Source organism: Myotis nattereri (genome assembly GCF_964212035.1).
Source record: "Myotis nattereri genome assembly, chromosome: X".
NCBI classification, from domain to species: domain Eukaryota; kingdom Metazoa; phylum Chordata; class Mammalia; order Chiroptera; family Vespertilionidae; genus Myotis; species Myotis nattereri.
In genome coordinates, this window is record NC_138078.1 from 10,615,692 (window position 1) to 10,627,810 (window position 12,119).

Sequence of the window (12,119 nt, forward strand, 5' to 3'; positions counted from 1 at the left end):
AAACTGTATTTAAAAAGAAAAAATGGGAGGAATATTTGAGTGATGGCATTTTTATCTGAGATCACTTCATTAGTTAATATTTTCTTGTTTTGATGATGTTTGCTTCTTTATACATCATCATAAATGTGGAGTCTCAGATAATGAATTCTTAATAATATCCTGAATGATAGTATTAGAAATTTGTCTGTTAATGTACGTTTCCACAGAGAAACATTAAGTTATAAACACTTAACCAACCAGAATTCTCTATAGAATTTAGTTCTGCTCAGTATTTGGATTTTCTGAAAAGAGAAAAAATGACCACAGACCAAAAAGATACTAGAGATTATTTAGTTAGCAAGGGGACTGACTCTCAGGGAGCTGTGTTACAATCTTCAATTCAGATGGAATTTAGGTTGTGTCTCTGCTCTTATGCCAAATAAAATTGCTCACATTCATATCCTGCTGCTGCTTTTGTTTTCTGTAGATAAGTATTTTTCTCTTGGAATGGACATATTTATTCTTCTTAATCATGAGAAAATGCTTAATTGATCATCCATTTTTTCTTCCAATTTATTTCATTCTTATTTTTACCCCAACAGTAGAAAGCTCTGTCCTGATCTCTGGGTCAAGGAACTCTGGACTCATCCTATATAATAAAAAGCTAATATGCTAACAACAGCCAAACAACCTTCCAGACGTCCTTCTGGAGGACCTTCCAGATGAAGCCGGGGCTGCAAAGGGCTGTGAGGGCCAGCCGAGGGTGCCAAGGCCGGCCAAGGCTGCAAGGGCTGAGGCATCCAGGGTTGCAAGGGCTGAGCCCCTTGCACGAATTTTGTGCATCAGGCCTCTAGTTTTATATAATGTTACAAAACAAGAATTCATCATCTCTGCTCCTTAAATTCAAGAACTTGATTTCTTTTTGTTTTAAATATATTTTTATTGATTTCAGAGAGGAAGAGAGAGATAGAAACATCAATGATGAGAGAGAATAATTGATCAGCTGCCTCCTGCACGCCCCACACTGGGGATCAAGCCCACAATCCTGGTACGTGCCCTGACCAGGAATAAAACCATGACCTCCTGGTTCATAGGCCAATGCTTAACCACTGAGCCAGCTGGCTGGGCAAGAACTTGATTTCTGGATAAGAGAGGCCTTGAAGCTAATGTTCCAATTTCTGGTTAAACAGAGAATTCAGTTAACTAAGAGTGAGAATTCTGCTAGTCATGATTTCACCACACTTGCTTTTACTGTCCAAAATAGATCTCTTTCAAACTTCAGGGATTCTTCTAGGATTTGTGAACATTTTGTACCTTTCATGTTTTAATAAAGTTTCATTGTGCTTTACCTGGCCTTCATCTCAGAAGATTTAAGGGTTCTCATCTTTTGTGGTATATATGACAGCACCACTATTCAAGCCCTCTGGGCCATGTTAATTGTCCTCCTATTGATGTTGCTTCTTTAGTCAGGGCAACCAGACTCAAACATGGTATCCTTTTAGTTTTATACAAAGATGGGTTGACTTCCCCCACCCCAGCATACCTGTTTAAAGTTCCATTGGGGGGAGGGGGCTCTTTGGTTATACAAGAATGTCAGGGTTATGATTTCAAAAAGTAGGTTACAGCTATTTCTGGATTTCTTTTCCAAGCCCACAGTTCTTTAAAAATAGAATTACAATAGAGATTCAGCTCATCTTTAGATTTTTCTCTTTTCATCACTTACCTTTGCATTTCTTTTGCTCCTGTGATCTTTCTCCTTCTTCTTTTTGTTAAACCTCACCCAAGGATATATTTCCATTGACTTTTAGAGAGAGTGGAAGGGAGGGGGAGAGACAGAGAGAGAAATATTGATGTGAAAGAGACACATTGATTGGTTGCCTCCCACATGCTCCCCAACCAGGACCAGGGATTGAGCCTATAACTGAGGTATGTGTCCTTGACTGGAATTGAACCTGGGACCCTTTAGTCTGTGGGATGATGCTCTATCTCTGAGACAAACTGGTTAGGGGTGATCTTTTTTGTTAAAAATGTTCTTTTACTGCCTGGCTGGTGTGGTTCAGTGGTTGAGTGTCAACCCATGAACTAGGACAGCCGTGGGCAAACTATGGCCCGCGGGCCGGATCCGGCCCGTTTGAAATGAATAAAACTATTGAAAAAAAAGACCATACCCTTTTATGTAATGATGTTTACTTTGAATTTATATTAGTTCACACAAAAACTCCATCCATGCTTTTGTTCCGGCCCTCTGGTCCAGTTTAAGAACCCCATTGTGGCCCTCGAGTCAAAAAGTTTGCCCACCCGTGAACTAGGAGGTGACAGTTTGATTCCCAGTCAGGGCAGTGCCTGGGTTGCTTTTTTTTTTTTTTAATTAATGTCATTTTTCTACCCTGCCATTTAGTCACTACTGAGAATTTATATAACTTTGTCAGAGTTGCTGTCTGTACTAAGCTCAACACCTTCAGTGGTAACTCATATCGAAGTCCATCAGCATGTACAGCAGCAGAAATTGCTTGGAAGTACGAGCTCCTAGAGCTGGAAGGACCTTCTGAATCATTTAGTAGAACCCCAACCCCGATTTACAGCTCAGGAACTGAAGGCCCAAAGCTGCATAGCTAGTATGTGGTTAGCTGAGACTAAGATGCAGACCCCAGGGTCTTTGTTGAATGTTTTCTTCCACCCATAGCATGCTGCTTTGCCACTCAGCTGAGCAGTAGCAGACCTAGACCCGAACCTGGCTGTTCCAACTCATCCTCCAAAGCTCACTCACTGCCTTCCACCATGTTGCCTGTGTTCTACTCAGTGTGACATCTCTTCACTCACCCTGAGAAAGTTCTTTCTCAACTTGGCTTTTTCACTTGCAAACTGGAGGAACCTGGCCTAAATAAAGAATCCATGGGGTTCTGTCAAGTAGAAGGCATTTTTGTGCTCACTTCAGTGGGCTCTGCTACCACCTTTAAAAAACGGCCTCCCTGAAGAACGTGGCTCCTTCCTGAACCTCTGGGGAGAGAAGCATACATAAGCAGAATTTGCTTTCTTTTTTTCCATCATCTGATTGTTTGGTGCCCCAATTTTCATCTGAAGTCCAGGGGAGGTCAGGAATCTTTAAAGTACTCAGAGAAACAAAAACGATAGGTTATACCTGGTAATGAAGAGTGTGTATTTTGCTTGCACTTAGGAAATTAATAATTCCACTTCCTGCCCGTTCCATTTATTACAATCTCAGTGCCAAAATGCTTACCTCAACTTTTAATACTTCTAACTGGCGTAAATTAGAGAAGCCTTCATTTCCTGAAAAAGATAGGCTGCTCAGATGACGTGGTTTGGGCACTATATACTAAGTGATTTTGTGAGCTGCTTTTTGAAGATTCCTTTCTCCCCTCTCTATAACCATTCTTAAGTAGAGTTAGTATAGATTTCAATGATGTATATATAACAAAGAACCAAAATTCAATAATGTTTGGGCTCATAATCAATGAGATTTTAATGAAAAGAAATAATAGATTTTTAGATTTAGAAAAGCCCATGGGGTTTTTTAGGATGTGTGTGTCAGGGGACCCATTTATTTATTTTATGAATGAGAAATTGTGGCTTGCCTGAAGTCACATCTCACAGTGTTAGTTGGTTAAAACATACAAAATCTAGGTCTTGAATTTCAGCTTCCTATGTCTTAAGGGAATAGGAGCAAGCTATATATGAACAAAGATTTCCTCATGGTACCAGTGGAAGCATTCCTGTAAGAAGTATTCATTGATCCCCTGTTTGTGACAGGCACAGTCCTAGATTGTTGGGTATATATGGTTAAACAGAAGAACTAAGGCTTGTCCTCCTAGAGCTCTCGGTTTGCAGGGGTGTCCACACAGATGGTAAACCAGTAAGCAAACAAACACATAAATAATGATGGAGTGAAGGTCTGAAAGAAATGTTCCGAGTATGTGATAAGGAATAATGGGGATGGAGGCCTGCTTTGCTTTAGTGCTCTGGGCAAGGCTCCTGAGGAGTGACATCTAAACTAAAACCTGAAGGAACTAGCCCTGGAGTAGAATGAGAGTAGAGGGAACAAGTTCAAAGGCCCTAACATTGAAAAGTAAAGTTTGAGGTTGTTTTAAGAACTGAAAGACTAATGGGAGAGGGGTGGGGAAGGAGGGCATGTTTATGTATGTATACACAAAGATACAGGTTCATAATTCCTTATCTGCAATTCCAAGAATCCAAAAACCAGTCTAAAAACTGAACAATTTCTAAGTTTATGGAAAATCTCTTTAAAGGCAAAACCTGAACTGACACAAGACCACTTATAGTCTTTGTGTATGCATCCCACTTACTATGAATATTCTTATGTCGTGCTTTAGAAATAGTACCTGATTACAGGGTACGAAAGTAGCATGCCATATTTTCATTCTAAAATCCAAACCTTATAAATTCTGAAACACATCTGTCCCCCACGGTTTTGGGTAAGGGTCAGAATCCTAGCTTGAGAGTCTAAGTTGTGTGATCCTTCGGTTTAGGCATGGCTGGGGGCGGAGTGAGGGAGAAAATGGCATTTGGAGATAGGAGTGAGAAAGATTAAGGTGCCATCTAGGAAGAAATACTTCCTAAGCAAGGTACACAGGAGGAAAAGCCTGAAGGGGCCGGGGGTGGGGTGGGGGGGGCGGGGAATTGTAAATGCAGTGCCAGGAGTACTTCTCAGATTATTTTCTTTTTTAAAAAAAATAATAATTCTTTATTGTTGAAAGTATAACATATGTCCCCCTTTTTTCCCCTCATTGACCCCCTCCGGCCCACCTTTCTCCCTCAGATTATTTTCTATCCCAACTCCCTGTCAAATTGAGTGTAAAGAAAGGAGAACTGTTTACACAAATGAAAAGATTTTCCCTACTTCAGCAATAACATTGTTGGAGAAGGCTGGAACTCAAGTTAGGAAAGGGCAGAGAGAGACACTGCCTATCAGAAGGAAGGCAAGGACTAGCAGCAGTTAAGGCCAACAGTGGCTTAGGCAGTGAAGCAACCCAGCCCCACATCAGGGGTACTCAACAGGGCCCACATTAGTGGAAAAGAGCATGACACAGTAGGGCCACCTGGCGAGTAGGGAGGAAACATGTGTGATGTGATGGGGCAGGGGAGAGCTTCCCAAAGTGGCTTAGAGGATAGGGGCAGGGGCTGGGGGGACAGACACAGAGGTCCAGCTGTTCTAGTTGGAGCTGAGCCAGCGAAGGGTGTTTTGTGACTGCCAGAACTGCTAAAGCCTAGGGAAGAATAACATCCTTTAGTCTTATGAAGAGGGCTTAACCTTCTTCTCTGCTATCCCATCTGAGTTACTCTCAAGGTTGGGGCAATCAAACTAAAATTCACCTATCTCTAAGACACACAGGTCTTAGTAAGAAGCAACTGATCTTGATTCAACAAGCCCCTGCCCCTATCCTCTAAGCCACTTTGGGAAGCTCTCCCCTGCCCCATCACATCACACATGTTTCCTCCCTACTCGCCAGGTGGCCCTACTGTGTCATGCTCTTTTCCACTAATGTGGGCCCTGTTGAGTACCCCTGATGTGGGGCTGGGTTGCTTCACTGCCTAAGCCACTGTTGGCCTTAACTGCTGCTAGTCCTTGCCTTCCTTCTGATAAGCAGTGTCTCTCTCTGCCCTTTCCTAACTTGAGTTCCAGCCTTCTCCAACAATGTTATTGCTGAAGTAGGGAAAATCTTTTCATTTGTGTAAACAGTTCTCCTTTCTTTACACTCAATTTGACAGGGAGTTGGGATAGAAAATAATCTGAGGGAGAAAGGTGGGCCGGAGGGGGTCAATGAGGGGAAAAAAGGGGGACATGTGTTATACTTTCAACAATAAAGAATTATTATTATTTTTTTAAAAAAAGAAAATAATCTGAGAAGTACTCCTGGCACTGCATTTACAATTCCCCGCCCCCCCCCCAACCCCACCCCCGGCCCCTTCAGGCTTTTCCTCCTGTGTACCTTGCTTAGGAAGTATTTCTTCCTAGATGGTACCTTAATCTTTCTCACTCCTATCTCCAAATGCCATTTTCTCCCTCACTCCGCCCCCAGCCATGCCTAAACCGAAGGATCACACAACTTAGACTCTCAAGCTAGGATTCTGACCCTTACCCAAAACCGTGGGGGACAGATGTGTTTCAGAATTTATAAGGTTTGGATTTTAGAATGAAAATATGGCATGCTACTTTCGTACCCTGTAATCAGGTACTATTTCTAAAGCACGACATAAGAATATTCATAGTAAGTGGGATGCATACACAAAGACTATAAGTGGTCTTGTGTCAGTTCAGGTTTTGCCTTTAAAGAGATTTTCCATAAACTTAGAAATTGTTCAGTTTTTAGACTGGTTTTTGGATTCTTGGAATTGCAGATAAGGAATTATGAACCTGTATCTTTGTGTATACATACATAAACATAGTGGTTAGAATTTCCCTGCTAAATCATAAAAACTCATGTAAAATGAAACATTACCTTCCCCGCTCCCCCTGTTCATGAATCCATTCAGGTTAATGTGACTTCTGTCCTTCCTCCATGTCCGTGGGGGATATCATGAGTTGACGTTGATGATATGGAAGGGGATGTTGGTTCAGCATAAGTTCTCCACCCCAGTACAGCTACGCCATCTGGGATGGACAGATGGACATGTCACAGGAAGACAGTAGGAACCTATAGCAGCTGCTGTTCCGAGAGAAGATCAAGCACATTTAGAATTCCCTGCAACTTGACTGTGCGCTGCATTGTGGATGCCTGGCACTTGGCCTCTGCTCACTGAGGTGACTCACATGTAGCCTGAAGAGTAAAATGCTCTTTAAAGCCAAAGCTTCAGGCCAAACTTAAAAGCATCAACCGATACAGATGCTTCATAGAGGGTCTTCTGCACAATGATACAGTTTATTTCTTTTTACCATATTAAACTCCTTCTTTGGAATGTAGTGTTAAACTGACAATGGATTCATATGTGGAACTCTGTGTTTTACACATACACTTTACAATAAGAAGGTTAAGAACATTCAAGCAGAAAATTGGGTTTGTGCTGGTTAAGTAAGCCTTTTCTTAAAGTTTCTTACTCTTGATCCTTTGAACAAGAAAGGGTTCTATTTAATGTGTCATCCTTAGACTTCGTATGCAGAAATACTCAAAGTGGAAAGTGAAATTAGTATGTTTTCAGTGTTCTTAGAATTTTTTGAAGAGTAGTTTGAAAGCTTTAATTTACTCTATTCACCATGTTTACATTCTAGAAAATGAAGAGGTCAAGGAAACGACCTTACGAGAGCTTAAAATGCTTCGTACTCTCAAACAGGAAAACATTGTGGAGCTGAAAGAAGCCTTTCGTCGGAGGGGGAAATTATATTTGGTGTTTGAGTATGTGGAAAAAGTAAGTCACTAATCGATGCTATGGATATTTGCCTGATTCTTTTACTTAGGGCTGTTTCTGACACCATTCAAGAAAGTGCCATTATGATTTGTCAATGTTCTCCTAATCCAAGGAAAGTATTACCCAGAATCATTAGAGAAGTCCTGAAATATATTGACGGATTTTATACAATTTCACTGTATAGATATAACCTTAAGTTTAAACAGTGTATTGGCTTGGCTTCTAAAGTCTGAGAATCCGTGTTCAACAAGTAATTTTTAGACTTGGTTTATTTTAATTAAACCTAAGCGAGACTGTTGAGGGAGACAAATAAATGGGCGGCAACAGTACAGGATGGGAGAGTACGTGTAAGATACCTCACAAGCATAGGATGGGTGTCTGAATCAGACCTAAGGTTGGTGAATGGGTGGGCTCATGAAGCAGCCTCTTGTGAATTGCCAGTGCTTTGCCTATATTTGAGGGAAAAAGATGTGCCAGGAGGCATAAGGTGAGACCACAGATAAAGGAATTGGAAATGGTTGGCGGGGGGGCGGGGGGGAAATCACACATTGTTCAAGTTGTCTGAGTGTTTGTTTTAGTATACATTTAAAAAATGTTAACTATTAGTGACAGTTTTAATAATGGGACCTAAGGGCAAATGCATGCTATAGTAATCCATTTTATGTGCCTATGATTTTCTTGGACAGCAGTTGACCTACAGCAGTTGGTTATTGTCAAGAACTTAAATCAGTGCTTTAACAAGAGGAAAATAAACAGGAGCCAGATGGACCTTTAAAGATTTCCTTGATCATTAAATAGGTGGCTCTGCTGACTTCCTATGTTATTATCTGAAGATTAGGACTGGAGAGGTTTATGTTTGCTTTAGGTCAGTTCCCAGGTACTTTCTTTGGCACAAATGACCGAGTATCACCACCACCACCATCATTAGGAAATGGAAAGCAGTGTTGCTGAGACAGCTAACCAGTGATGTGGCTTTTGAATTAATTCAGGTTTTACAAACTATTTTTCTAATTAAAAAATATACATAGTCACTTCATTACAAGCAGAAGTTGAAAAGTTACAGGGCTTTTTGTTGTTTTAAACACTGCTTTATGGTTTATTTCCAAAATTTGTTTTAGGTTTTCTTTTTCGGTGTCAATTTAGGTATTTTCCTAGACCTTCCCCACCAAAATAAAACTGAAATTTGATATATTTTTTAAAGTCATACAAAAAGGATTGCTGTAAAAGTAGATGTTGTTTAAATTATTTTACAGTTGTCAAAAATAATCATGCCATTTGTAGTTTTCACTGCCAAATGATAAAATTCTGACATCTGTTTCAGTTTATCCTTTTTATTTCTGTTCTACTCATGGTGATTGTTCACAATTAATAACCGTTTAGTAGGAATAAATGCAGAAATCACCTCTTTGTTTCAGATAACCTGTCATATCTGAGATCTGTCTGTTAGTAAGACGCAGAACTCTACCAGAACTCTAGTTTCCTGACCCTGGGTCTGGGATTCTTGCTCTGATCCTGTATTTTTTCAGTGGAAGGTGACCATCACACCATTCCGTCAGTGGCAGTGCCTAACAATTGACAAATCTCAAGAGGGCAAGGAGAAGGATGCTTTAGGGGCAGGGGATTGTAATAGATGCAGGACCACAGGAGCTAAAACAAAATAGAAGTTTCTCATGCACAGATGCAAAGGTGGGCAGTATAGGGCTGGTATGGTAACTCCACAGCCATAGGAATTCCAGGCTGCTTCTGCCTTTCTGCTCACCACCCCTGAGATGTGACCCTTGTCCTCACAGTCAAGACAGAGCTCCATCTATCACATCCCATTGGCCAGGATTTAGTTGCATGGCCCCACTAGCTGTAAGGCAGCGGAGAAATATACCCTTCATTCTGGCCACCTATGCATCCACTTACAAATTGTATTACTGTGGAATGAGAGAAGAATGAATTCTTCTCTGCCACTGAGGGATTTAGAGTTGAATATGAAATGAGACAATTTATTTGCTCTATTACAAAGCCCTCTTATTCCTCCTGTGCATTTGGGACCTGTGCATTTGTTAATTGAAAAGGGCAATTCAAGTGGAGAAGCATTTTAAAAATGGTGTATACCTACTTGAAACATTTTCTTTTAACTTAAAACAAATAAATACAGATTTACCGTCCTTCAGAGGTAGGGTCAAGGCCTTTTGAGTACTGATCTTCTGATTGGTGTTCTGATGGGTCTTTCTTGCATACATCATACCTGTAATGCATCAACTATGATATTATTCTGTGCCAGCTTCTTTAAAGTGAGGCAAGAGCTTAAAAACATTGCAAAGCAACCTCAGTGCAGAATTCTGATCACCGCCACCATCCCTGTCCTTCCAATGTTTTATGGTTGTTGTACTGACATTTGATTAGAGGGCAATATGTTTAATGGTTTTCCTTTATTAAGTCTTTCCGAAGTGTGAAATTTAATTTTCTTACAAACAGCAACTCCCTTTTAAAAAAAACATTATTTCATTGGTTTATATGATATTTAGTTATATTAAAATAACAAGTGCATCTGTTAGAAATAGGTATGGCTGTATTGTAAATCAAAACTGTTTATATGTATACAACTTCACTGGTCATTTGTGCCATAGAAAGCACCTGGGAACTGACCTAAAGCAAACATAAACTTCTCCAGTCTTAATCTTCTTTAGGTACTAACATAGGTGAGAACGAAGTTGTCATGTTGTATGAGAGCAGCACTTTTCTAACTTTTTGGTCTCAGGACTCCTTTACACTTCTAAACATTATTGGGAACCCTAAGAGCTTTTTATTTATGTGCGTTTTATCTGTTACTATTTTTTTTAGAAGTCAAAACAGAACAATATAACAATATTAATATATTTAAATAACAATAATAAACCCATTATGCATGTTAACGTAAATACGTTTGTGTGTCCGTCATTCTTTCAAGTGCAAAATGGTGTTCAACAAGAAAAGTGGCTTGTTCAGTTTGCAACTCAATTGCCCAAGTCTTTTCCTTAAAATGACCATCTGCTGTGATGTGCAGCAGCAAGAAGTGTTTTGTGTGTATTCCTCATTTTATTGTGTAGGTTCCTAAAAAGACATGTACTTGAGAATTGAAATTTAATAAGACATGTACTGCTTCATCAAATACATCCTTAACTAAAACTGGTTTGTTTTTTAACTGCAAGGGTGTGGCATTGAAGGATCAAAAGCCTTGATTCATGTTAAGTGCTACCAATTTATCCATCATTGTTTTGTGCCATAAGTGTAAATGCCAGCACAGTGAAAAAGGTTGAGTGTTATTATGACTATAGTTTTAACTTCATCAGCCCTCCTCATGGTCTGAGAACCGCCTCCAGAGAGCCACAGATCACACTTTGAGAACTGTTGTCCTAGATCAGTGGTCCACAAACTCATTAGTCAACAGAGCCAAATATCAACAATACAACGATTGAAATTACTTTTGAGAGCCAAATTTTTTAAACTTAAACTATATAGGTAGATACATTGTTATTAACTTAATTAGGGTACTCCTAAGGCTTAGGAAGAGCCACACTCAAGGGGCCAAAGAGCCGCATGTGGCTCGCGAGCCACAGTTTGCCGACCACGGTCTTAGATGGTCATCTACAAACAGTAAATATTAGTGGTGCTATGGGCCTTAGTCTTGTACTTTTCAGAGGGAATGGAGAATGTTTGGTTAATCTGGAAATTCAGTGAGACTGGTTAACTAGAGTTTGTACTTCATGAAAAACTTCCATGAATTTTAGAATGGTCATTCCAAACTGAAATTTTCAATATTGATTTGTTTGGAGTCTGAATTTTTATTTCAGCAGTATTTTCTAGCCTGTTTTAGTTTTTACACTGATTTTATTGAACGCTACTAACCTTAGGGATTATTTCTTTTAAGAATATTTTCCAGGTCTCCCAGGAATATTTTCAAGGCTTGATTTTATTGCAAAATTATATTAAAGATGCACAATGCACTGTTAAAATGATTCCCTTCACGTCTTATCTCTACTTTGTATTGTTGTTTTTCCATTGAAAACTGCTAAAATTATACCTGAAAGTTTTTAGGGAGAATGAAAAGCGCGCAGGATTATTATTTGGGACAGTACTGGGGAGTAGGAAATTCTCTTTAAAAAGAACCTTTATTTAATACAATATCCTACTTCAACATGAAAAAGGTTATAGATGAAAAGCAAAACAATTTAAAAAAAATGCAGGCTGTGTATTGGATGAGTTATCATCCAAGATGTTTTTTTAAATTATTAACATATAATTTATGGGCCTACCTAATTTTGGAGATTAATGGCTCCCTATTTAATTTTTAGAATATGCTCGAGTTGCTGGAAGAAATGCCAAATGGAGTTCCACCTGAAAAAGTAAAAAGTTATATCTATCAGCTAATCAAAGCTATTCACTGGTGCCATAAGAATGATATTGTTCATAGGGGTAAGTATGGAATTTTTGAAATACAAATGTTCAAACATCAAAGTTAACAGTAAAATACTTCATATATTACTATCATAATATTTCCATAGACACTGAAATTCCATTGAAATTAAATACATTTCGTAAGTACAGGATATGAGACCTTGTTTGCCTTCCAAGTCTCGTTTTGTATCACAAAAAAGAATGGACAGCAAATTTACTTGGCTATTATGGTGAGATCTCTGTGTTTGTATAACCATATTCACTCTTAACTCTAGAATCACCTAGTGTTATAAAAAACTCAACAGGCCCTAGCCGGTTTCGCTCAGTGCATAGAG

General features: G+C 39.4%; 1 protein-coding gene across 2 annotated transcripts in view; it reads left to right on the forward strand.

The window, feature by feature from the left end:
- CDKL5 (cyclin dependent kinase like 5) overlaps nucleotides 1–12,119 on the forward strand; it is a gene marked incomplete at its 3' end in the record, with an annotated part of 164,163 nt that overhangs the window by 106,204 nt on the left and 45,840 nt on the right. For both annotated transcript variants that reach the window (XM_081081897.1, XM_081081896.1), the window contains exons 5-6: nucleotides 7,223–7,359; nucleotides 11,682–11,802. In XM_081081897.1, the coding sequence (XP_080938023.1) occupies nucleotides 7,223–7,359; nucleotides 11,682–11,802 (258 nt within the window). The remainder of the gene's footprint in view (nucleotides 1–7,222; nucleotides 7,360–11,681; nucleotides 11,803–12,119) is intronic.